We start from the raw sequence: 22,693 nt of genomic DNA on the forward strand, positions 1-22,693 counted from the left end.
TGGGGACAGAGCATCTCCTTGGTATATGCCACATTTGATGGATACTTGTGCAAGTGGATTTCTTGGAATTCTTTTATTATTTATATATATATATATATATATATATATATATATATATATATATATATATATATATATAAATAATAAAAGAATTCCATTTAGCTGCTTTGTTTTCAGGTTCCTGGTATTGTTCATGCTGGCTCACTGTCCCACTGTCATGACTTACGGGGACACCTGAATAGAACACAGCCATCTGTAATGTTATTAGTAACACATGTGCTTTTCCTAAGACAAGACAAAATATCTGCTGTGAAAAAGGTCTATTTGACTTGACAAAATATGCCCCTAAATTTCATTAAAAGCCTTTTAAATTAAATCTAAGTGGCTACAAAGGGCCGTAAATTGCTGAGAATGTCCCCTGTAACTGTTTTCCCCTCTCTTGCAGTTCTTGCAGACTACCATATGAAAGCCCATAATGATCCCAGACAAACCAACAACAACAACAAAAACAAACAATCATCGTAGTAAAAACATCATCATCTATTATGAGGTGGTTAGAAACAGAGGATTGAGGAAATGGAGCAGTTCTCTCCTATAAGCCATGTTTTGAGTTTCCAGCAGTGTAAAATAAACAGTAATGCAAATATCCAAATATACTGTACATGCAGAATTACATGTCTATGTGTCATCGTTGATGTCTGCCCCCTTTTCTTATTCCAAATTTGCTCCTATCTTGCAAACACACTGTTTCATGTTACATTACATGACTGTTACACTAGTGTCATGGTGCTGCTCCTTGCAACAGTTATAATTAAATGTTTTACTGGCCAAGTTCACCACCTACAGATGAAAAGGAAGACAAGCAACAGTTGGATGAGGACAGAAAGAGAAGCGATAAAAGGAAGCCCAGGTTGAGGACCAAACATCATGATAAAGAGACGGTTTTAAAAGCCACTATATATTAAGATACAGAGAGAGAGAGAGAGAGAGAGAGAGAGAGAGAGAGAGAGAGAGAGAGAGATGACACAATGAAAAGTCAATTAAGTACAATGTGCAGTATGAAGGTCAGGGAACAGTCCCCGCCGCTGACGCCCACCGCTGTCATTGGTCGAGAAAAAAGCTACGTACTTTTGCGGAATCTCATTGGATTTGAAAACCAGGAAGTAGGGGAGTAACCAATCCACGGGATAAAAATCCTGTGACAGCAACGAGTGGACCTGTCTTCCTCTCTGGAGTGGGGAGTTCTCAATTTAACATCCTCTGCATCCGTTTTTTAAAATTGTTTAATTAACTAATTTGTATTCTTTTAACTCAGGTATATTATAGGCCTAATAAAGCATGGCTGCCTACAAATTAGTGTTGATTCGCCACGGAGAGAGCAACTGGAACCAGGAGAATCGCTTCTGCGGATGGTTTGATGCAGATTTGAGCGAAACCGGGGAAAAGGAGGCGAAGAGAGGTGGACAGGCCCTGAAAGGTGAGGAGGGAGGAAGTAACTCATTTTGCTCCCATCATCCACTGTAATATCTCTGAAATACTGCAGGCCAATGCACGGCTACGATTGCATAATCGCCTCTGCATCAGACCATAGACCGCCCCCTGAGCGTGTCAGGAAGATGTGCAAACGTGCAGAAGTGATGCCTTTATGTGGCTGCAGTGGTACAGTGCTATTGCAGGGCCATAATAAAGGAGAGTTTATATAGAATTTCTCATAAAAATGTGGGACCCTTCTTAATGATGTGATCCTCTAGGTGTTTGACCCCAGAACAGCCTGCAAAAAAGAGAAGAAAAAATCCACTGCACAGCAACTTGCATTTTTTCTGGTCAGTTTTGTTAAACAGACATCATGCATCTGGCTTTTTCTTTCTTTTTCAGCAGGAGAAGAGGAGAACCACAGCAGAGACATATAGGCCCACTAATATATACACTGAGAGTAGCCTCAATAAACCAGACTGCAATGTATCTAGAGCTGCAACCATTAGGTGATTAATCAATTGGTCGATTGAAAGAAAGTAAATCAGCAACTATTTTGATAATTGATCGTTTCAGTCATTTTTCAAGCAAATCTGTCAAACATATTCTGGTTCCAGCTTCTCAGATGTGATAATTTGCTGTTTTTCTTTGTCATATGTGAAGTAAATTGAATATATTCAAAACAAGCATATTGAAGACACCACCTTGGGCTATGAGAAATTGTAAATGCTGTTTTTCACTATTTCTTTTTAACATTTCATAGAATAAACTGTGAATTAATGAATCGAGAAAATAATCGGCAGTTGTCGTTAGTTGTTGCCTTAAATGTAGCCACATAACATCTTGTATTTTCAGTTAGGTTTGAGACTCAGTTGCCTTTTCTTAACTCTCTTCATGGTGTCATTTATAAGTTTAATGCAACAAGTGCAGACTTGTTATTCCAAGAAGGCATTGTGGGAAAATTAACTAACTAAACAAGGCTGAAAGAAAGAGTCACAGTATCCATGTGGAACAGTTGCAATCAAAATACATTAAACTCCAGTGTCTCTCTCTCTCTCACAGATGCCGGCTTTGAGTTTGACATTTGCTACACCTCCGTGCTGAAGCGGGCCACCAGGACACTGTGGCTGGTCCTGGACAGCATTGACCAGATGTGGGTGCCAGTGCATCGGACCTGGCGGCTCAATGAGCGCCACTACGGAGGCCTGACAGGGCTAAACAAGGCAGAGACGGCTGCCAAGCACGGAGAGGCTCAGGTGAAGATCTGGAGGCGCTCTTTTGACATCCCTCCTCCCCCCATGGGCCCAGACCATGACTACTACACTATCATCAGCAAGGTAAGATATGATATCTACAGTACATACACACAACCTAGGAGCTTTGTTGGCCTGTGAGGAAAGAAATACTTTTGTACATATTGACCAACTTGATCAACTAACTGCACACAGGAATAACAAAGAAGAGGCATGAGTAGAACTGATCTCTGCAGTCAGGCCCTATAATCAGCGGTGTCACCACGAATGAGTGAAAGGTCACGTGTCTCGGTCTTTTTGTCCACAGGACAGTCAGCTCTTACGATTTGGTAGCATGTGCCCTAACATTGTTACGCAATAGTATGCGTAAGGTGAGTTAATATATGACTGGCACGAATGAGGTCTGCTAGGTTCAAGTTCAAAGGTCAGTCAAGGTGGAAACAAACTGATCCGAAGTCTGCTTAGACGGAGGTATTCAGAAGTTAAGATGCAGTAACCCTAAGCTGGCTGGATAAGTGACCAGCAACACGTTAATAATGTTATAAGAAGAATGTCATTAAGGTAGCTGATTCTTTCATGTCTGCAAATGACAATAAACACGTCACCATATTGCTTTTAGAGTGACACTCTTAGGTCCCATACACAGCTTTACTCTTCACCCACTCAAATACATGTGGACATTAATTTATATTCAGAGCATGTAGGCCCTCTCTATTCCCATATAAGTGTACAAAAAGTTTCTATGGAAGAGGATTAAAGACAGAGATCCGGTATTTGTTTGTTTTTTTTGCTGCTTCTATTCTGGTCTGTTATGTATTTAACATATTGTCTTCCCTGCAGGATCGTCGCTATGCAGACCTGACTGACGACCAGCTTCCTTCCTGCGAGAGCCTTAAGGACACCATCGCACGGGCGCTGCCCTTCTGGAACGAGCAGATCGCCCCTCAGATCAAACAGGGGAAGAGGGTGCTCATCGCCGCCCATGGAAACAGTCTGAGGGGAATTGTTAAGCACCTGGAAGGTGAGTGGCACTATAGAGTTAATGTTCATGTTAGCTGAAAATAAAAGTATTTTTCTTGTATTCTCAATGTTTTACAGTTTATTACCTAAACAAATATTTTTAGGCAAGGACTGTCCATACTTGAGATTTTTGGAAAAGACCAGTGTGCAAATAATCTTATGAGATGTCGTGGCATTATGAGAGTTTTACTTTGACACAGACATATGTTTATACTTTAAAATACTTTTTTTTTTTTTATCACTTTGTCACAATGTTTAGGTCCTTCAGTTTTGTTACTGGTCTGGTTATTGTTTTTTTTAAAAACAAATATGGGATTTTTCATTTTTAATTGACATAAACTCTGTCACAAAGATGCTATGTTGTCAAGAATCTTGGGAAGAATAGTGAATGCATACAGAATTTAACCACAAAAAGTTGTGGTGATCCAGTGAGAACATATTTATAATGAAAAACAACAAATTTAAATTTATTAACTTCTTTACGTAACTGTTCTGTTTGTATGTGCTGCCACCTGTAGGAATGTCAGATGAAGCCATCATGGAACTGAACCTGCCAACAGGCATCCCCATCCTCTATGAGCTCGACAAGAACCTGAAGCCCTTGAAGCCAATGCAGTTCCTGGGAGATGAGGAGACTGTACGCAAAGCCATGGAGGCCGTGGCTGCTCAAGGAAAGGCCAAGAAGTAGAGAAGAAGAACAGAAAAGCCCTTTCTGTGTATGACAGCGTAGGTTGTCCCTAACAACTGGCCTCAGATTAATGTTTTTTCCTAAATCCTAATTTATTTTGGATTGTAATACATCTCACTCTACTTGCACAGTGCAGGGAGGACCAGGGGAGACACAGCTCTCAAGAGATTGTAAATATTTTTTGCTTAAATGGTCCATTAATATTACAACCTTTTAAGAAGATAGCATTGAACTGAATAAAAGCATTGCTGATAATAGCCCTTTCCATAATTAAAACATTGCCACTTTAAACAGAAAATATAGTATTTATGTATTTTAAGAAAGATAAAGTCTTTAGCTTTGGTGTTCTAGGCTGGGATGTTGAATGTCAGGGTAAATGGTAATCAAGCCTAAGGAAGTTAAACCTGTTTGTCTGATCATACTGACTTCATCATTACCTGCCCTATGCACCATTATTATTAATTGGATGACTTAGGATAGTGGGATATTGTAGACTATTATAATTAAATTTAAAAAAAGACTTTAATTAATTTCATTTACACTCAATGGCCTTTTTTTTTAACATGAAAGGGGCCACTGCAACGGGTGACAACTTACTTTCTATCTCACTTTTTAAAGCATTTCATTGATGCATTCCACTGATGTCATTTTGCAATCTCTTGAGAGCAGCGTGAGACAGTTAGGACAGCTAAACAGTCCTTTTCTCTTACTTTCTCTGTCTATGAAGTGGTGAAGTGTCCTTATGTATGTTGTTGCTGTCTGTATTGTGTCTGACAATTTGTATTTTTCTCTTCATCAAGTTTATTCCAATTGTAACAGTGCCAAACACTGCATTGCTATCAGTATTGCACTGTATAAGTGATAAATCCATTATTTGGATTAAGTCCCCCATTTTCACAGTACTGTTGTGAAGCATGATTAACCGAAAATAAAAGGTCTAAATTTAACTATTGTCTTTGTTATTTTGTATGATTGCCTTTGGTCTGTCTTTGCCTCTTGGTGTCATAGTATTTATGTGCCTCCAGTTCCTGTTCCTACAGTAAATGCCCACAGCTGGCCTCACAGCCTAATGAAGCACCAGTGGTGGTTTTAGGAAAACAGTCAGCTAGGATTTGGAGGCCCCAGTGGTGGTAGCAGATCAAGCCCAGGCACAAGCAACAGTGAGGCTTTTATATACAGTCTATGCTCAGAGACAGTGAGACACATCCTCATCCAGTGCAAGAACTACTCACTTCAAAGGAAGAAACTGTTCAGAGACTTGGGAGCAGCTGGAAAAACTGTTTTCACTAAAATAAAAAACCGATGGAACATCTGCACAGTAGATTAGATTAGATTCAACTTTATTGTCATTATACAAATACAAGTACAAGGCAACGAAATGCAGTTTAGATCTTACCAGAAGTGCAATAAGCAAGTGCAGGATATTAAGTATGTGCATAAATGCAGGATAGAGCAATATTATGAAAATATTTGACAAGTGGTACTATGGACATTATATACAGATGGCATTACTATAAGCAGAAGTGTACTGATGGATATGTATAATAAAATGAATTGGACTGGGCAGAACAGTAGTGCAGTGAATATTAAGTAGTGCAAATTATGGACAGAAATAGTTAACAGTGCAGTAGATGAGTTACTGCAGTATTCAGTTCATAGTACTGGAGTGCAAATGATGCAGTATATGCATAAATAAATAGTCCGGTAGTGCAAATGAACATGTGGTACATGTAGCAAAAACAATATAGCAGGTATATGAGGGGACAGTGGAATCAGAGTTCAGTAGGAAGACAGCTCTGGGAAAAATGCTGTTTCTCAGTCTGCTGGTCCTTGTCCGGAGGCACCTGAGGCGCCTGCCGGAAGGCAGAACAGTCTCTGAGCGGGATGAGAGGAGTCCTTAAGAATCCTGTGGGTTCGACGCAGACAGCGTTTCCTCTGGATGCCCTTAATGGCTGGAAGTGAAGTCCCTGTGATGTGCTGGGCAGTTTTCACCACCCGCTCCAGCGCCTTGCGCTCTGCAGCAGAGCAGTTCCCATACCAGACTGTGAGACAGTTGGTTAGGATGCTCTCTACTGTGCAGTGATAGAAGTTCACCAGGAGAGCTGAGGACAGTTGGTTCTTCTTCAGTGTCCTCAGGAAGAAGAGGCACTGGTGAGCCTTCTTGACCAGGCAGGAGGTGCTGGTGGTCCAGGACAGGTTCTCCGAAATATGGGTCCCCAGGAACTTGAAGCTGGAGATGCGCTCAACAGCCATCCCATTAATGTGGATGGGGTCATGTGTGCCTCCTCTCTCATTCCTGAAGTCCACAATGAGCTCTTTTGTCTTGGAGGTGGAGGAGCAAGTTATTGTCTGAGCACCATGTGTCCTCCCTGTAGGCCGTCTCATCATTGTTGCTGATGAGACCAATCACCGTAGTATCGTCTGCAAACTTGATGATGGCGTTAGATCCATGCACAGGCCTGCAGTCGAGTGTGAAGAGGGAGTAGGCAGTAGGGAAGGGGCTCAGCACACAACCCTGTGGTACACCAGTGTTGAGGGTGATGGTAGTGGAGCAGTTGTGGCCTGACCTAACAAGCTGAGGTCTGTTTGTCAGGAAGTCCATAATCCAATTGCAAATGGAGGTGTTAATGCCCAGGTTTCCAAGTTTGGTGATTAACTTGGAAGGGATGACAGTGTTGATGCAGAGCTGAAGTCAACAAACAGCATTCGTGCATAAGTGTTCTTACTGTCCAAGTGTGTGAGTACAGAGTGCAGTGCCATGGAGACTGCATCCTCTGTGCTCCTATTGCTGCGGTAGACAAACTGGTATGGGTCCAGTGTGGATGGGAGGAAGTCCTTTAGGTGTGCCAGGACCAACCGCTCAAAGAACTTCATAACAATGGGTGTGAGTGCTACTGCATTTACCAAAAAACAAACAAAAAAGATACGTTGGACTAGAGTGTTTCGGCACTGGCACAATGGAGGTGGATTTAAAGCATGCTGGCACAGCTGCTTGGGCGAGGGACATGGTGAAAATATCCGTAAAGACCCCAGCGAGCTGCTCTGCACTAGTGGATTATATAAGAAAATATAAATTACTATCTAAAGGGAATTAATTACAGACACTAGAGAGTTGCAATATGCCATAGTAGCATCCAGTATGTTGAATCCAAAGAAGAAGAACCTGGAATACTGTTGGTGGACTCCAAGTTCCATAATGCAATTCGTGGTCGATAATGTTGGTCGATTCGGCTACAGGCGGGAGAAGATCATACTGTTGAGATAATTTCAGCATTGGAGCTCTGAGTCCGATATTGTCGCTGTCTGTGGTTTTAGACAGCCTGCCCAATGCTCAAAATGAGAAGAGCAACAGAAAATCAAGGCAACAGTAGGTAAGAAAACCTACGCACTTTGTTTGCACGCCGTTGCTAAGTTGTAAGCGCGTTAGCAAACAGAGCACTAGCTAGCTAAACAGAGCACTTCCTGAAACAACGACTTGTCAATATTTAATTTTAAGTTAGCCAGGCAATGTGAGGAAGACAGGCGCTATCTACTTAACGCTAACTAATAACACTGCCATGTTGTTAAAACTATGTAAACACGTCCTTGATGTCAGTTTACTTGCTAGCGTGTAGTTATATAAGTTATAGTTATGTGGCAAGCGTTAGCTAGCTATTTTTCTAGTTGCTAGCATATAAACACTGTTAATATTATCGCTGTGTTCATTTGTTAACGCTACGTTTGTTTGTGTTTGAGTTTCTGTGGTAGTGGTACCGCTGAACAATAATATAGCTAATGTCACAGCGACATAACGGCGAATCAAAGTTTTGTTTTGTCTTGTCACTTAACGTAACATGTTGTGATTGGTAAGTTAGCAAAGCAGAAACTGACTAGCAGGTGTTTTCCTTGTGTCGGCGATGATTGGGCAACATCTGATAGGTTTCGTCGGTTCTGCAACAGTTTGGTTCTTTATCTTCTTATTTGAAAACTGCACTGCTAAGTTCCATTATTGTCGTCTTGGTGACAAAACTAATTTTGATTATCGAAACATGACCAGTTTCTCCTCTCTGGCTTCCTTGCAGAACACTTTCAGAATACTTTTCCCCAAAGAGTAAAGGTGGGTCAAAGTGTCAGATCCTGCAACTATCTTTAACTTACTGTGTAGTAAGGGAGGGAGCAACATTGTCTGGTAAACAATCAGTTTTTAAACATAGCTATGTTAGTTGTTCTTATTGGGTACCTAAAGCTAAAAAATAAAATGCAGTCTAATGCAACAACCCTGCTATAAGTCCTACCTTCACAAAAGTTATAATGTTCAGTTTTTGTTAAAACTGTTTTGGAGGGGTGTTGATTCAATGTTGTAGTTTTTGAGGCAGTAGTGTGTGCTGCTGTTGAATACATGTTAAAATATTGCAAATACGTGACTTTTTTATTTGACTTGCCCTTGTGGCCAGTGGACATATTTAGTCTGTGGTGCTGAAATACCCCTGTCACTATACTGTATATGTTAGTTGAGTTATATATTCTGTTGGGATCGATATTTGGATTGGCAGTGTCTCATTTTCTCACTCAAGTGCTGTAAGTTGTCTTCATGGAAGTACATATTACATGAGCCATGTACATGATGTTAAATGATTAGTTTATCCATTAAGTCTAAAAAAAAAACAAATGCATTGAAAACCCCTATGTATAGGATTAGAAAATTCATGATTTTGTTAAAATCTTCCAGTGTTCATTGTTCTGATGTTAAGAGGACAGTGATGGATATGATATGATGTGACATGTTGTCATGGTCATTGTTATAATCATGTAATTGTCATTTGCAATGTTGCCTGACCTTCTTTAAGTCACTAATTTCAGTTAGTCTTTGTTGGTACTAATCTCTAGACTCCAGTAGAGCTTTGGTGGTGGTTAGAGGTTACCCTCCCATAAATAAGGCTTGTTTGTACTGCTTAAAACTTATCAAGTAGGAAGTAAAAACAGATCTTGTAAAGAGCTCCTTGCATGGCAAAATGACAATAAACAACATCTTAACAATCCATTGAATGTCACTTTGATTTTGAAAAGAAGAAAACAAAAATAGCATTGAGCATTCGGTGGCACCAAATATTTTAGGAGACTGAAGACCATAATGCACAAATGTTTCTTCTGTGCTTTAGTGAAGGACCTCGCACTGCAGCAGCACTTCCTACCCCAGTTTACATCTTTTCTCCAGGAGACTCCAATGAAGCCCTCTCAGGTCCCTAACCGGCTTCCTCAACCACCACCCAGGAGAATGTTGCCACTTCAAAGCTCTGAGCTGTGCCACCGGGACAGACTGGGTCCACCACGGCACCCTTCTCATCCTTTGGGACCAGTCTATTCATCAGGGTTTGGTCCCGGCAGCCCAACTAACATTGGTTACTCAGCGAATAGGCCCCATCCCATGCCAAGGGGCAGACCGGGTCCTCTGCAGCACTCTGCTCAACCTCCAGGGTCTTTCTACCCACGGATTGTTCCAGTCAGCTCAACTAACAGTGGCACTGCAGCTAATAGGCCACAGCCATTGCCTCCCAGAATCTTTCACCCTGCATCCCATCAATTCATGAAGGATTTAAGCAACCACTCCCAGTCCTCCCACATCAGGAGAGATCAAGGGATCGAATCCAAGGCCACTTTGTCTTACTCAGGAAGTAAAAATGTAACGGTGCAAAGACAAGAATCTAACAAGGTATTGTTTTCTCTTCTTTAATATGACCATTAGTGAAACCTAGATTTGTTTAAAATTTGTGTCTTGTGTGTAACCTGTACTATAGCAGTCATGTGATGCTGAATTGTTGTGGCTATTAACATTTACTCTAATAGGCTCAATCCAGCGACGTGAGGAGTACCATACATACTGTCCAGCTCCACAGGCCCCCTATAACCCCATCACTCAGCACCAGAGCAGCTCAAGAAGTTTGCCCGCTGCTCCTCTCAGACTCAGAGCACTGGAGTCCTGGTAACAACCAGTGGCCCCCGTGGGGCTACCAGCCTTCTTCAAGTATCCAGTCTTCTGACAGGAGTAGTGGTTCCAGTTTACCCATCATGCACAGCCCTGTAGCCCCTTGCCAGGTAAAGGTTATCAAATGTGCAATAAAACATCAAGTACAGGTTTGAGCTCTTTCTTACTCTGCAAGTCCAGACTTGTGAGGCTGGTGCCAGAGTACTTTTCACTTTGGGAGAGCATGGAGTATTGTTCTCAGCCTTGGTAATAGAATTTTTAAAACAAAGATGCAGGTGATATAACTTTATAATCCGACTGAATTGCCATTTTGTTTCACTTCACCATAATTCAGTCTGATATCTGTTTCATGTTAGCTGTTTTCTCTTTTGGAGATGTTGTCAGTAGTGAGGGATCTATCCATCCTGCCAACGCCAGTCAACACAGAAGCTGTGGTAGCAGTTGCTAGGAGCATTTATCGTTGTCATGTCGATCGAATAAATATGACAGTTTAAGAGTCTTTATTATTTAAGATGTACAGCTGCGTTGATCACATCCAGGCTTGTCGCCATTTTTCTGGCTCTGTCACAGAAAGATGACGTCTCCATTTTTAATCCTGCCTACAAAGCTCTGACTGGCTTGGTGGTTTTTCCAACCAGGGAACAGTCATCAAAAAAAAAAAACACCAGACCTATTGAAGATGTTAGCAGTGGAATCAGGCTACAGCTGGTTGGTCACAAGCTAGCAAGTCTTAGACAAGTTAATTAGCATTTGCCAGTTGTTTAGAAAGTCAGTTTACGGATATTTTTTAAGTGGTTGTCATGCCAGTGTGAACATTGAACAGCTAGTTATTTTGAATTATTCACCACATGACCCAGGTGTAGTTCAGTTTTTGATAGTATGGGATGCATAGTAACTCTATTACTGCTGTTGAAAATTCACTAAAGGAAGTCACTTTTTTTCTTTTTTTAGGACCATCAACATAAACGAACACCTTCAAGTGAAAAGTTAATTCCAGGTAATATTGTCAAAGTAATTGACAACGCTTCTTAATTTATACACAGATTTGTAAAGGTGCATTTTTTTTTTGCTTTGGTAGTTATTAGTAAAATTAACATACAATTCAGATATAAGCTCTTAAGTCATCTATCTTATAGAGCTATCATTTTCTTCTACAAAATAGTTTTTGTAGTGCTTACATGCAGATTTGAACTAACCCATTTTCCACTAGTCCACTTCTTACTCATAAAGCTGTAATCTTTAACCTTGTTGGCATGTAATCTTGTTGTCACTGCAGTGCCAACAAGCATCAGGTGTTGAGTTTGTAAAGTTGTTTCTATTTTGTAGTTTGAATACAGTGAAAATATCATTGACATGTATGTGATGTGAATGGCACTGGGATTGTCAACTGGTCTGGTGTGTCTTAACAAATTGGATTGACATTTCTCAGTAGCAAAGTATACACCACATGGCCACATATTGCTCTTGGTAACACATTGCTTTGTATGGGTAATTATCTGAATTTTTACATGGTAGCATAGCAAAATTCCGCTCAAGCCTGACATTGGAAGACATTAGTAAACACTGAAGAAAATATATTTTTCATGTCTTTTTCTGTCTCCAGCAGTGGACTTGAATTACTCATCTCAGAAGAGGCACAGGGAGTTTGAGGACTGTGACGACAGTGCCAAGAAACTGTGTCTTCAGGGTGCAAACTCTGGCAAAGCACAGACACCAAAACCCACTGTTGGCAACTCGCTAAGCACTTCACTGATGTCTCAGCCGTCATCGAGGCATTCTTCACTCTTGGAACTGTCACCCAAAACCACTGATAGCCATCTGTGCACAGAACCAGCATCTGGCCAGTCAACATGCGTGGAACTGTTATCCACATTTAAACCCACCCAGTCATCCTGCGCATCACTGTCACCCAAACCGTGTATAAAGAGACGACCGTCAATGGGGGCAAAGCAAGCCTATTACACTCAGAATCCTACTGTGAAGTTAATAGAGTTAAGGTCACCTTCAAAGCCAGGTGAAGAACGTTTGAAGAAAAGAAGCAAGGAAAATGATAAAAGGGATAAATCAAGCTCTTTGTTACCCTCTGAAGTTCCCCAGAAGGACACTGGTAGCTTACCTCAGGAGGTGGAGGTGAGCAGAAAGTCAGACAGTAGCACTCCCAAACCAGCCTCAAAACCAAATTCAGGTTCTCCGAGTTGTCGCACAGTAGAACGGAACAAAACTGCCCGCCCACGAAAATCTGTTGCAATCTCGAATGATATAGATGAGCTTTTCACCCCTGATCCCATGACCTATGTAGTCAGCCCTTCACATAAGACCGCAAAGCCCAAGAAAGATGGGGGAACAATCAAATCCCCCACCCCAGAGAATAGTTGTTCATCCAGCAATGTGACCAGCTCTACTACCCCAGTTACTGGATCCCGGTGTCATAAAACTCAAAACTTTACAGTAACCACTTCTCCTCATGCAGTGGATACCAAAGTCTCTTCTTCGTCATCCGCACGTCACCAACAAATGTCCTTGCCAACCGTAGCTTTAGAGTGGGTAAAACTTGAAAACTTAAGATCCCATTTCTCTAAAGACGGTCAGCTCAAAAACAGTCCCATCACTTCTTCTTCAGGCAGGCAGCTTAAGGATGAGAGTGTTAAATCTCATGAGAAGCACACATCTCTTCTCCCCAACAATGTGAGACCAGATCAAACTTCTACATCTCATTGTTCTCAGTCTCCACTGCTGGAGAGGCAGGCAAGTGAAGGGAGTAGAAAGCAGGTGAATGAAGAGGATCCTATAGATGTGGAGCTGGACCTAGGCCTGAGCTTTGCATTAGATTTGGATCTAACCCAGAGCTCCCATAGCAGTGAGGAGGAGCAGCTGCTTTCCTTGCAGGAGATGATGGAGTGTGTTACCAAGCCTCCAGATACACCGGAGAAGGGAGTCTTCTCAGAGCCTAGTACACCTGGACATCACAGCTGCCAGTCAATAACTGTAAGCTCCACATGGCTTGTCTTTATTCTACATATAAGTTCTGAATGTATGATCAGCTCTGAGCTAAAGGATCAGTAAAACTCAACTTGTATCTGTTTGGATGTTAAATGTTGTGTGTTGTGTTTCCCACAGCAGCCATTGCAATCCACCACAAAGTCAGGCATCTACAAGAACAACCTCGATCAGATGCTGAAGGAAATTAATACCAATAAAAAGTATGGTATTAAGAAAATGTCACTTCTGTTACCGTTTTAATTTGAACTACATTAGCTGCACATGAGAGGAGTTAACTTTTTCCACATTATTTTTATCCATCAGAGCTAAAGAGATTGAGACACAACTTCTAACTGCATGTCAAGAGGACCTGTTGAGAATAGCTGAATATGAGGAGGCTGAGGAGAACCGGGAGGAGGGCATCTCCACTGAACAGCAGTACGGCATGCAGAAGCACGCTGACACATTATACCTTGTCACTGGGACACAGTCCTTGCACAGTAATTAACTGTGATGTGCATTTTTTTTTAGGGAATTCCTGCAGCGCTACTCGTTGATGTCCAATGCAATCAGGGAAGTGCCTCCAGGAGAAGTAGTGTTCAACCTGGAGAAATTTGGCCAGATCTTCGACCATGATACACTGCAGCTCAGACAATGCATGGTCAATCCACAGGGGATAGCACAGAAAACGCTTCTTTGGTGAGTTTTTTGTTTGTGTGTGTATACACATTAAGGTTCAGAGCAACATATCTCGATAACTGAAGACTAGTCATTGTCCCCAGGGCCATGATCACTCTTGACCTTTCATCCCGGACCAACGTCAGCTTAAAATTTCCCCTTGACCAAAATGTTGGTCCATGTCAAGTGTAATATATGAATACTGTATATATAGTAATATCAAAATCTAATGGTCAAATTAGCACAGCATGTTCATGCTTCCCAGCGAATGGAGGAGGTTTTTTCTGTTTTGGACAGTCCTACAGCTTTCCTCTTGCAATGAAATTTGCTGAGCACTGATGCTCACAAGGGGATGTACGCTTTTGATTTAAATGACACTGTGGCCTTTCCTTTAGGCTATCCTCAGGACAAACTACATTTTTAGCCTCACCACTGGTAAGGCTAAACATTTTGAATCTTCAGTATGTTGTTAGTTCCATTCAGCACTTTATACTGTGGGATGTATTGAACATTGCAGCTGATATTGACCATTAGCAAAGCTTTACACTGTTAGGGGCCGTTCAGATGTCGCGTCTAAAAATGCCAGCTGCTGGGAGGTTGCACTACTGTTGCACCTGCCATTACTAAGCAACCAGTCAAAATAACAAGTGGTCTGCAGCGGTCTGATGATTTGACCATTTCATGCAGAGCAGTTGCGCTAATTTAGCAGTAAGCCTCACTGACTAAACTAATTTAACTAAAAAAGTCCTAACAAAGATAAATGGATTACCAGCACTGTAAATCCTTCACAGTATCTTTACTGGATATGTCTGTGGATTTGTTTGACTGACCTTTCAACCGGATGTTGTGACATCCTTGGATGGAGGATGAAGCAAGTCCTGTGGAGCTGATTGGTTAATTCTTGTCAAATGATTTTTCCATCTTGGTGTGCCGCGGACGTACCCGAAAGAACAGGCGTGTCGCAACAAATGCGGACCGCTTTTGGTTTTCCATTGGAAAATAATGAATTTGTGCGTCCAAGAGACGCGACATCTGTACGACCCCTTAGTTTGGCTAAATAAATAATTCCTCTAATCTTTCTCTCTCCACTTATGTTTCCCTGCCCTCTGCCAGGTCCAGCCCTGCTCAACTGAGATTGCATGTAAATATCGGATTGTTCCAGGAAGCTTATGACAGTTGCTCACCCTGTCCAGCTCAGGTTACCCGTTTCCTATTCAAGGTAGGCCGCATACACACCTGTAGCATGTCAGTGGTGATATTTGTCCAAATGTCTGAACTTTGGTAGTAATTCTTTGTTGATCTTGTCAGATGATGTCAGTCCATAATGAGAGGATGGTATCCGAAAAGATACTACAGGCCCTCTGTGACATCGCCTGCACTGCTGCTTATCAGATAGGTCAGTGTCTTTGTTTTTCCCCCACAAGCTTTTAGTATTTCATTACTATTGTTAAGACATGTTAACATGTCTTTTGTCTGTGTGTATGCTTCCTCAGTGAAACATGGAAGCCAGCAGTTTAAAGTGTGGGTGCCCACTCTGGCCGATGTGGCGCTGGTCCTGATGAATATGGGAGTTGCGTTTGTTACTCTCTTCCCTTTTGAGGATCTGCAGCCTCCATTCACAGAGGGAGATTTGCTGTAAGCAGTGTTCCTATTTATAGGATTACTCACTCATTTTCCTGTTTCCTTATTTAAAAGCTTAAGAAGTGAACTGAAAGTTGTTTATTTGATGCCTTTTTAATTTCATGCAGTTGAATTTCTGTGTGTTTGTGTAGAGAGGACATCTATATCAAAAGTGAGAGTCCCTCTAGTAACAAGGAGCAGAGCACTTTCCCTGAACACAACTGCAACAACATCTTGAAGGTGAGACGCAATAGGAAACAGATGTCTGATAGGAACAGTTTGCTGTCATGTCTGTGAGAAAGAGAGTTTGGCAGAGAAAGCACAACTTCACCATTCAGATCATTCACTACTTGTTTGTTTCTCCTGTGTTTTCGTCTGCAGTACCTGTCTTACTGTATGGGCCTCTGTCCACGGGCGTACAGCGACGATGAGCTGCTGTTGCTGCTAACTGTGGTGGGAAGATTGGGCCTGGACACACGGCTTATCCTCCAGTCCAGTGTGGAACTGTACCCTCTGCAGTACAAAATTGTCAACAACATCAGGGACTGGGACACCATGGTCAGTTCGTGCATGCCTCGGATTGATTTTCAAAAGTTGCAGAGGAATAGTGAGAATCAGAAATTACCATTATAAAGCACATGTTTGCATTTTTGCTTTTATATTTCACCCAGGATTTGTATGAAAAATCTGGGAAAATATGAAAATTGCATTTTTCCTGGCATGGGAAAGTTTTGGAAAAATATCAAATCCCAAAAGGTTTTAGAAAAGACACAAAAAAAGGTTAATGTGGTTCAATGAATATCATTTTTCAACATGACCAGTGTATTTTTTTTAAATCTCTCAATGTTAGAGCACACAAGCGATCCACTTTTAGCCTACACTCACAGTAGGATAGTAGTATGTTGTTTTGCCTGGAGTGACGTCCATTCTAGGTCGTGGGCCACCTATGGACTATATATGCCATAGTTTTGTAAAGACCAAGCAAAATGTGAATTGTGTGGGGAAAATATTTGGAATGGAGGAGACAGCGCTGTGAGAGGATTGACTGTGGATTTATCATTTGTCCACCGCAGGTCCGATGTGAACTGAAAGAGTTTGAGAAGCACTGAGTCTTCAGCTAACCTGTGCTTCCGCAGAGCAGACTGATATTTAGTTATTTTAGTCATTATTTCTTGCTTTTGGGCTTCAGTTATTTGTTATGAAATACATCTCTCTATCTCGCTCTCTCATCTGTCCATGTGCACTTTCTTTTCTCTTGCTTCACCTGGAAATGATTTAATGAGATCCCCATATAATAGCCTATCAACACCCCAGTGTTCAACACATAGTCTCGTTTGTTGATCAGGCTGCTGCTGTTTGCAAAACAACTACCACTCCTCACAGTGCGGAGACCCACCACAGTCTGTCACCAAACAACTTGATGCTGTACCCAACTAAGCTCCAACAGCAGATGATACTGTACAGGGTTACCAGTTTTTTAGTTGTTTCAGTTGTTCCCTGCCCGATAGCAGCCTGTTGTTTTTGTTCCTATATTTCTTTATTTAGTTGTGTTATGCATGTTATACCCAGCATCACCCAGTCCTAGTATACAGGGCAGGGTAATGTGGTTGAGATGAATATCACAATATTAATCGGGATATTTTTCCAATATCTAAATATATACCATTGCATGGCAAATGTGTGAAATGCAAAATAATCAAATTATTTACAATGCAGTGTGCCACTGTTATGCTTAACATAACACAAAACTCAATGTGTGAAACAAAACCTTGAATACCAGTACATGTTTGAATCATTAATTTTGGCAGCAGATGTATATAAAATGGTAATGTGATATGATCGTATCATCACAATACATTTCCACTGACAGTTGACAAGATAATATTGAATTATTGCCAATTCCTACTATACAAATGTACTTGGGAATTATTGTGGTTAATTTATTATACATACTTTTCATGCATACACAGAAATCACGGAAAGTTTGTAATGAAAATTTCTTTAAAGTCATGGAAATCCATTGGCCAAAATGTTTGTGAACCCTGCTCACTTAAATTTTTTTTTACTTAGATAAAAAAAAAAAATAATTAACTAAAATGTTTTCAGCTGCCCAGAATCTGTCTGGCCCTTACTGATCTGACAGATGACCACCACAACATGTGTCTGCTAGTTCAACTGCTGCCTGACAACACACGTGGAAAGTAGGTCCTTTTTATTTGTTTTTCTATCTCTGGTCTGCTTGTCTCCATTTTTCCCACGCAATGAGTGATTATTTTTAGATATAGACATTGTATTGTTTTTGAAATAGTATACATTCAAAAGTATTCAATTTTGTTCATATAGGCAACTGCGTCGACATCTGAGCCTGTCTATGATCTCTAAACTGTTAGACGGAAATTGTACTTACAGACCTACAGAAAAAGAGATTCAGGTAATTTGTCTATGTTTCGGTTAGACACTGAAACAGTTCCCTTTATTTCCTTTAGACTATCTAGACTGTCACAGTGCAATGGTTCGGTAATCTATAGTTCTCCCCTCCTTGTTCTCTGCCATTCTTAGCTCTCTGAACTGAGGCTGTACCTATCCCGTATGCAACCCTCCACCCTTCTCCGAGGCATGCTGACTTCCAGCAGGAGTCAGAAAGATAAGGAAGAGGACATGGCCACCCTAGATCAACAGGTGAGCATATGGTTAATGCCTTGAACTTCAAAATGTTCCAACCTAAAATGAATTTTAGAGTATTCTTGTCCTGTTTTTCATATCTAGTTTTCTTATGTGTAAGTAAAAGAATCTTACATTCACATCATTTTAACTAAATGTTTGTCATGTGTCTCAGTCCTACTACCTCTGCTATAGCCTTCTGACCTTGGCAAATGAAGCTTCCAATTTTCAGTTCTTCCCAGCTCAACAAAAGGTATGACTTACATTTTTTCCCATTTTTTTCTAGTCTCAAGTGTTGGGCCACTGGATATTAATCAGCTAATATATCATGGGGGTTTTTAATGTCTGAGGTTGGTGATATCCTTTTGCCGATGATTGTGTTAATGCTGCCTTGCCCTTTTCCTCTGGCTCTCAGGAGCAACTGCTGTTTCTGTGCTCTGAGCTGGAAACTCATGTTAAGTGTGACATCAGAGAGAGTGAGAAATGTCTTTACCGGAGCAAGGTGAGTGTGATTGCAAAAAGAACTTCAGGTATTTGTATGTATCAGTGTGTATTTTGATGTAGATCCATATGCAGTATAAAGGTTGTGCAGCATTGACAGAGATATGTGCTTTTTGAATGCTTTCAAATTTGAACTTCAACTTTGTTATTATTCTGAAGGAAATTTGATTTGCAGTCAGGCATTAAACACATAAATCACATGAATACAATAAACAGTAAAAAAAAAAAAAAAAAAAAAAACTATTGTCACAAACAAAGCAGTATAAAATATTAAAAAATAAAAATATTAGGAATATTAAAAATGTATACCAGTATATTGAAAATAAAAACAGCAACAGATTAAGCCAATGACAGAAACACTTCCATCCTGGATTACAGAGCCAAATAAAGTGCTGTTCTTGGTAAGGTAAAGATCAAGGTGCAAGTCTATTTATTGTATTAGCAGATCTTGGCTTGTAATGGCTACAGGGAAAAGACAGAGACTGTTGCGCCATTTGGTTTAAACATCCTGTAGTGGGTCCAGAAGGAAGTCAAACTCTGGAGATCAAACTGGGTGACTGGGGCAGTTAAAAATCAGTTGAGCCTTTACATTGCAGTAAATGTCCTGAAGCTGGGCTTGCTGCACCCCTATCATCTCACCTTGACCGGCTTTGCCAGCCTGTTTTTATTTACCAGACAAAGACAATAGGTAAGAACAGATTCAGTAAAACGGTGATTAAAAACAAAGTCATAAGAGCTTCGCACACCTGAAAATAATAGATTGATTAATTGCTTAGTCTAAAATATGGCCCGTCACATTTTTCCAAAGTCCAAGGTTAGATTGCTTGTTGTGTTTGACAAACAGTGTAAAACCCAAAGATATTCAATTTACTATCATAGAAGACTAAGAAAACCAGCAAATATCCATACATGAGGACCTGGAACCAGTGGAGTTTTTGGCATTTTTTCTTAAATAATGAGGTGAACAATCGATTATCATAATTGTTGCTGATACATTTTCTGTTTATCGGCTAATTGTTTCAGCTCTAAATGGAGTTGTTTTGCCCCTATTCTGTCAAAGTCAGATGTTTTTGCGCAGCACTTAATTTCTGTATATGCCATTGTAGCTCTGCATGGTAGCATATTTTTGGTGCCTGTTTATCCTCTCACAAACTGGGCCTGACTTTTATTTACTAATGTAAACACGTAAAAATGATTCATCTTCATAATCAGTGTCAATAGCGGTGGTGTTAATAAATCATTGCTGATCTGATTTCAGGATGCAGTCATGCGAGCCAGCTCTCTAGAATCAGTGTGTTACGTTAACATTGTCTACCTTCCTCTTCTCCCTGCAGGTAAAGGACCTAGTAGCCAGGATCTACACCAAGTGGCAGATGCTTCTTCAGAGGACCAGGCCTCTCCATGTACAGTAGCCACGCACTCTTTATATGAATAATTTATTTAAAAAAAAATCCTCCTAAAAAATAAAAGCAGTAGTCAGTTAAAATAGGCTCAGTTCAAGAGTCCTCCATTAAAGTCAAAATATTTTATAATTCTGATTTATAATTCTACATTTTCCTCCTTTTAGGGTAAGTTGTATGATTATTGGCAGCCTCTGCCTGTGGATACATTGACAAGCAGCCAAGAAGAGCACAAGACGTACAACAATGATGATGGAGAGGGGCCTGTGATGGAGGAGGATGAAGAAGAGGAAACAAGTGGAACTGAGGAGAATGAGGTTGTAATGAACGCAGAGGAAGAGGAGAAGGAAGAGGGAGACTATACAATGACTAACACAAACAAGACGGGGGACGACACGAAGCCAGAAGAAATGGAGGGAGACGATACGATGAATGACACAAACAGGACGGGGGACGACACGAAGCCAGAAGAAATGGAGGGAGACAATACGATGGATGTCACAAACAGGACAGGGGACGACACAAAGCCAGAAGAAATGGAGGGAGACAATACGATGGATGTCACAAACAGGACAGGGGACGACACAAAGCCAGAAGAAATGGAGGGAGACAATACGATGGATGTCACAAACAGGACGGGGGACGACACAAAGCCAGAAGAAATGGAGGGAGACGATATGATGAATGACACAAATGAAATAGAGGAGGCGACAGAATCGGTACATGGGCAGTTGAACCAAGAGATGCCAGAGGTGGAGCCTCAAGTGCAGTTTAAAGTGATGGATGAGCAAATAGAGGCTGGAAACATAGAACGTACTGAGGTGGAGACTGAGAATCTGGTTAAGACACGAGAGACACTTCTCACCACAACCAGATAGCAGCATGTGATTTAGTGTCATAGAGATGTTTGTTTTCATGACTTTAATAGCCATCGCCTTAATGTTAAGCTCAATTTGCACTATTTGCCTATCCTCCTCCATCCATAACCCCCAAGTTTCATTGATAATACAAATGTTAATTCTATATTTATGAATAAAACCATTTTTGAAGAGATATCACAGTTTTTCTAGGGCTGAGGCCTTATCTTCTTTTTGGTTAGTGCTGGACAAGTAACAAAATATTGATTTATTGTATGTCCTTTTTGGAGAGAAAAAACTTGTTAAAGTCTTATGTTAATTACTTCAGTTGTGTGCAATGTGTAAAAAATGCGTACGTATGTGATGCATACATACTGTAGTTGAGTGCGTGTTTATTTGGAGGGAAATTTTTTTTACATTTTTTTTTCCCAGCTATGTTCATTTGTTAAAATTTTGTAATTTCTCAAAAATGGTTCATAATTTATTGCTGTCAAGATTTGCTTTAGCTAGTCTCAGTAACTGAAAAGCTGACTGTATGTATGATATTATGCTGCAAATCAGCCTCAAGTGGAAACACGCCCATATATTTCTTCCAGGAAGTTAGAACTGATTCGTGTTTCCCTTGATCCCCACTGGCACATCACTTACGCAATGTTCAAAATCTACTTGACTATACAACATGTTTACTGTAAGTTATCAGTTTAGAAACATCAGTTTGTAATTAGGTTTCTCAGCCGTTATTGTTTTGTTACCTACAATAATGATTGTAAGACAGGAATAGGCCTTTTTCACAGCAGTCATAGTAGGAAAAGCACAGGTGTTATTAATTTTATTATTTATACCTGTGCTTGTCCTATGTGATGTGTCATAATGTCTGAAATGAAAAAGGCCTGTTAAATTAACTTTGTAAATAATTTCCTGGAACATATTATCTTGTTTGTTGAGTCAGTTTTTCACTGAATTTCACTGTTATGTTGAATGTGTGCATTTTGTTAAATTTCCCTTTTGGGAAGATATTTTTTTAATGATAAAATAATACTTTTTTATAGCTGTTGCCAAATACAGAAAATAAACTTTATTTACATGTTAACAAAATTCTTTGTTGCCTATTATAAAACATCAAAGGCAAAATGTAGCCTACTCCCACCAATATTAATATATTCATAATAATCTGACTAATATACAATAATAACAAAACTAACGTATTGATGGCACCCACAACTTGCAAGCAAATGCCTGAAGCCAAATACTTGTCTAAAAGTGCCACAGAATTTGTCCTGGTTGATTGTTGTCATACTTTGGGTAAGATTTGATAGACACATTTGAATTTTTCCAGTGACATGAAATTTTAATTTACTGTCAAGCTGGATTTTGCACTGGACTTACAGTATGTGTATATCTGTGAGCTTGTGAGATCCTAATAATTTGATTTTTCATGTAGTTTTTGCTTTATAAAGAAACAATGTGTGAAATTGGTAGTTAGCATTTAGCAGCATTAATCATTTTAGCTACAACCAGTGGATGAATTACTAAGTATATTTACTCAAGTACAGTACAGATTTGAGGTACTTGTACTTTACTTGAGTATTTCCATTGCTACT

General features: G+C 40.3%; 2 protein-coding genes across 6 annotated transcripts; both read left to right on the plus strand.

The window, feature by feature from the left end:
• Nucleotides 1-1,183: 1,183 nt before the first annotated feature.
• Nucleotides 1,184-5,381, plus strand: LOC122884178 (phosphoglycerate mutase 1-like). The gene is made up of 4 exons (XM_044213658.1): nt 1,184-1,477; nt 2,536-2,810; nt 3,567-3,747; nt 4,265-5,381. Exons 1-4 carry the CDS (start codon nt 1,339-1,341, stop codon nt 4,432-4,434), a joined length of 765 nt encoding a protein of 254 aa, XP_044069593.1. The 5' UTR covers nt 1,184-1,338; the 3' UTR covers nt 4,435-5,381.
• Nucleotides 5,382-7,370: 1,989 nt separating this feature from the next.
• slf2 (SMC5-SMC6 complex localization factor 2) lies at nt 7,371-21,316 on the plus strand. 5 transcript variants are annotated; one of them, XM_044213662.1, is made up of 21 exons: nt 7,371-7,805; nt 8,496-8,530; nt 9,573-10,123; nt 10,258-10,506; nt 11,348-11,393; nt 12,000-13,381; nt 13,517-13,596; nt 13,700-13,813; nt 13,907-14,074; nt 15,167-15,272; nt 15,362-15,449; nt 15,547-15,688; nt 15,826-15,913; nt 16,055-16,231; nt 17,780-17,874; nt 18,017-18,104; nt 18,233-18,352; nt 18,510-18,587; nt 18,750-18,836; nt 20,170-20,238; nt 20,403-21,316. In XM_044213662.1, the coding sequence occupies exons 1-21, from the start codon at nt 7,762-7,764 to the stop codon at nt 21,111-21,113; spliced, it is 4,518 nt and encodes a 1,505-aa protein (XP_044069597.1). In that variant the 5' UTR covers nt 7,371-7,761; the 3' UTR covers nt 21,114-21,316. The 5 variants fall into 5 exon arrangements, with proteins under 5 accessions (XP_044069597.1, XP_044069596.1, XP_044069594.1 ...); XM_044213661.1 differs by having other exon boundaries at nt 7,374-7,805; nt 12,003-13,381; nt 13,514-13,596; XM_044213659.1 differs by having other exon boundaries at nt 7,375-7,805; nt 13,514-13,596.
• The last annotated feature ends 1,377 nt before the right edge of the window (nt 21,317-22,693 follow it).

Source organism: Siniperca chuatsi, linkage group LG11, assembly GCF_020085105.1.
Source record: "Siniperca chuatsi isolate FFG_IHB_CAS linkage group LG11, ASM2008510v1, whole genome shotgun sequence".
NCBI classification, from domain to species: domain Eukaryota; kingdom Metazoa; phylum Chordata; class Actinopteri; order Centrarchiformes; family Sinipercidae; genus Siniperca; species Siniperca chuatsi.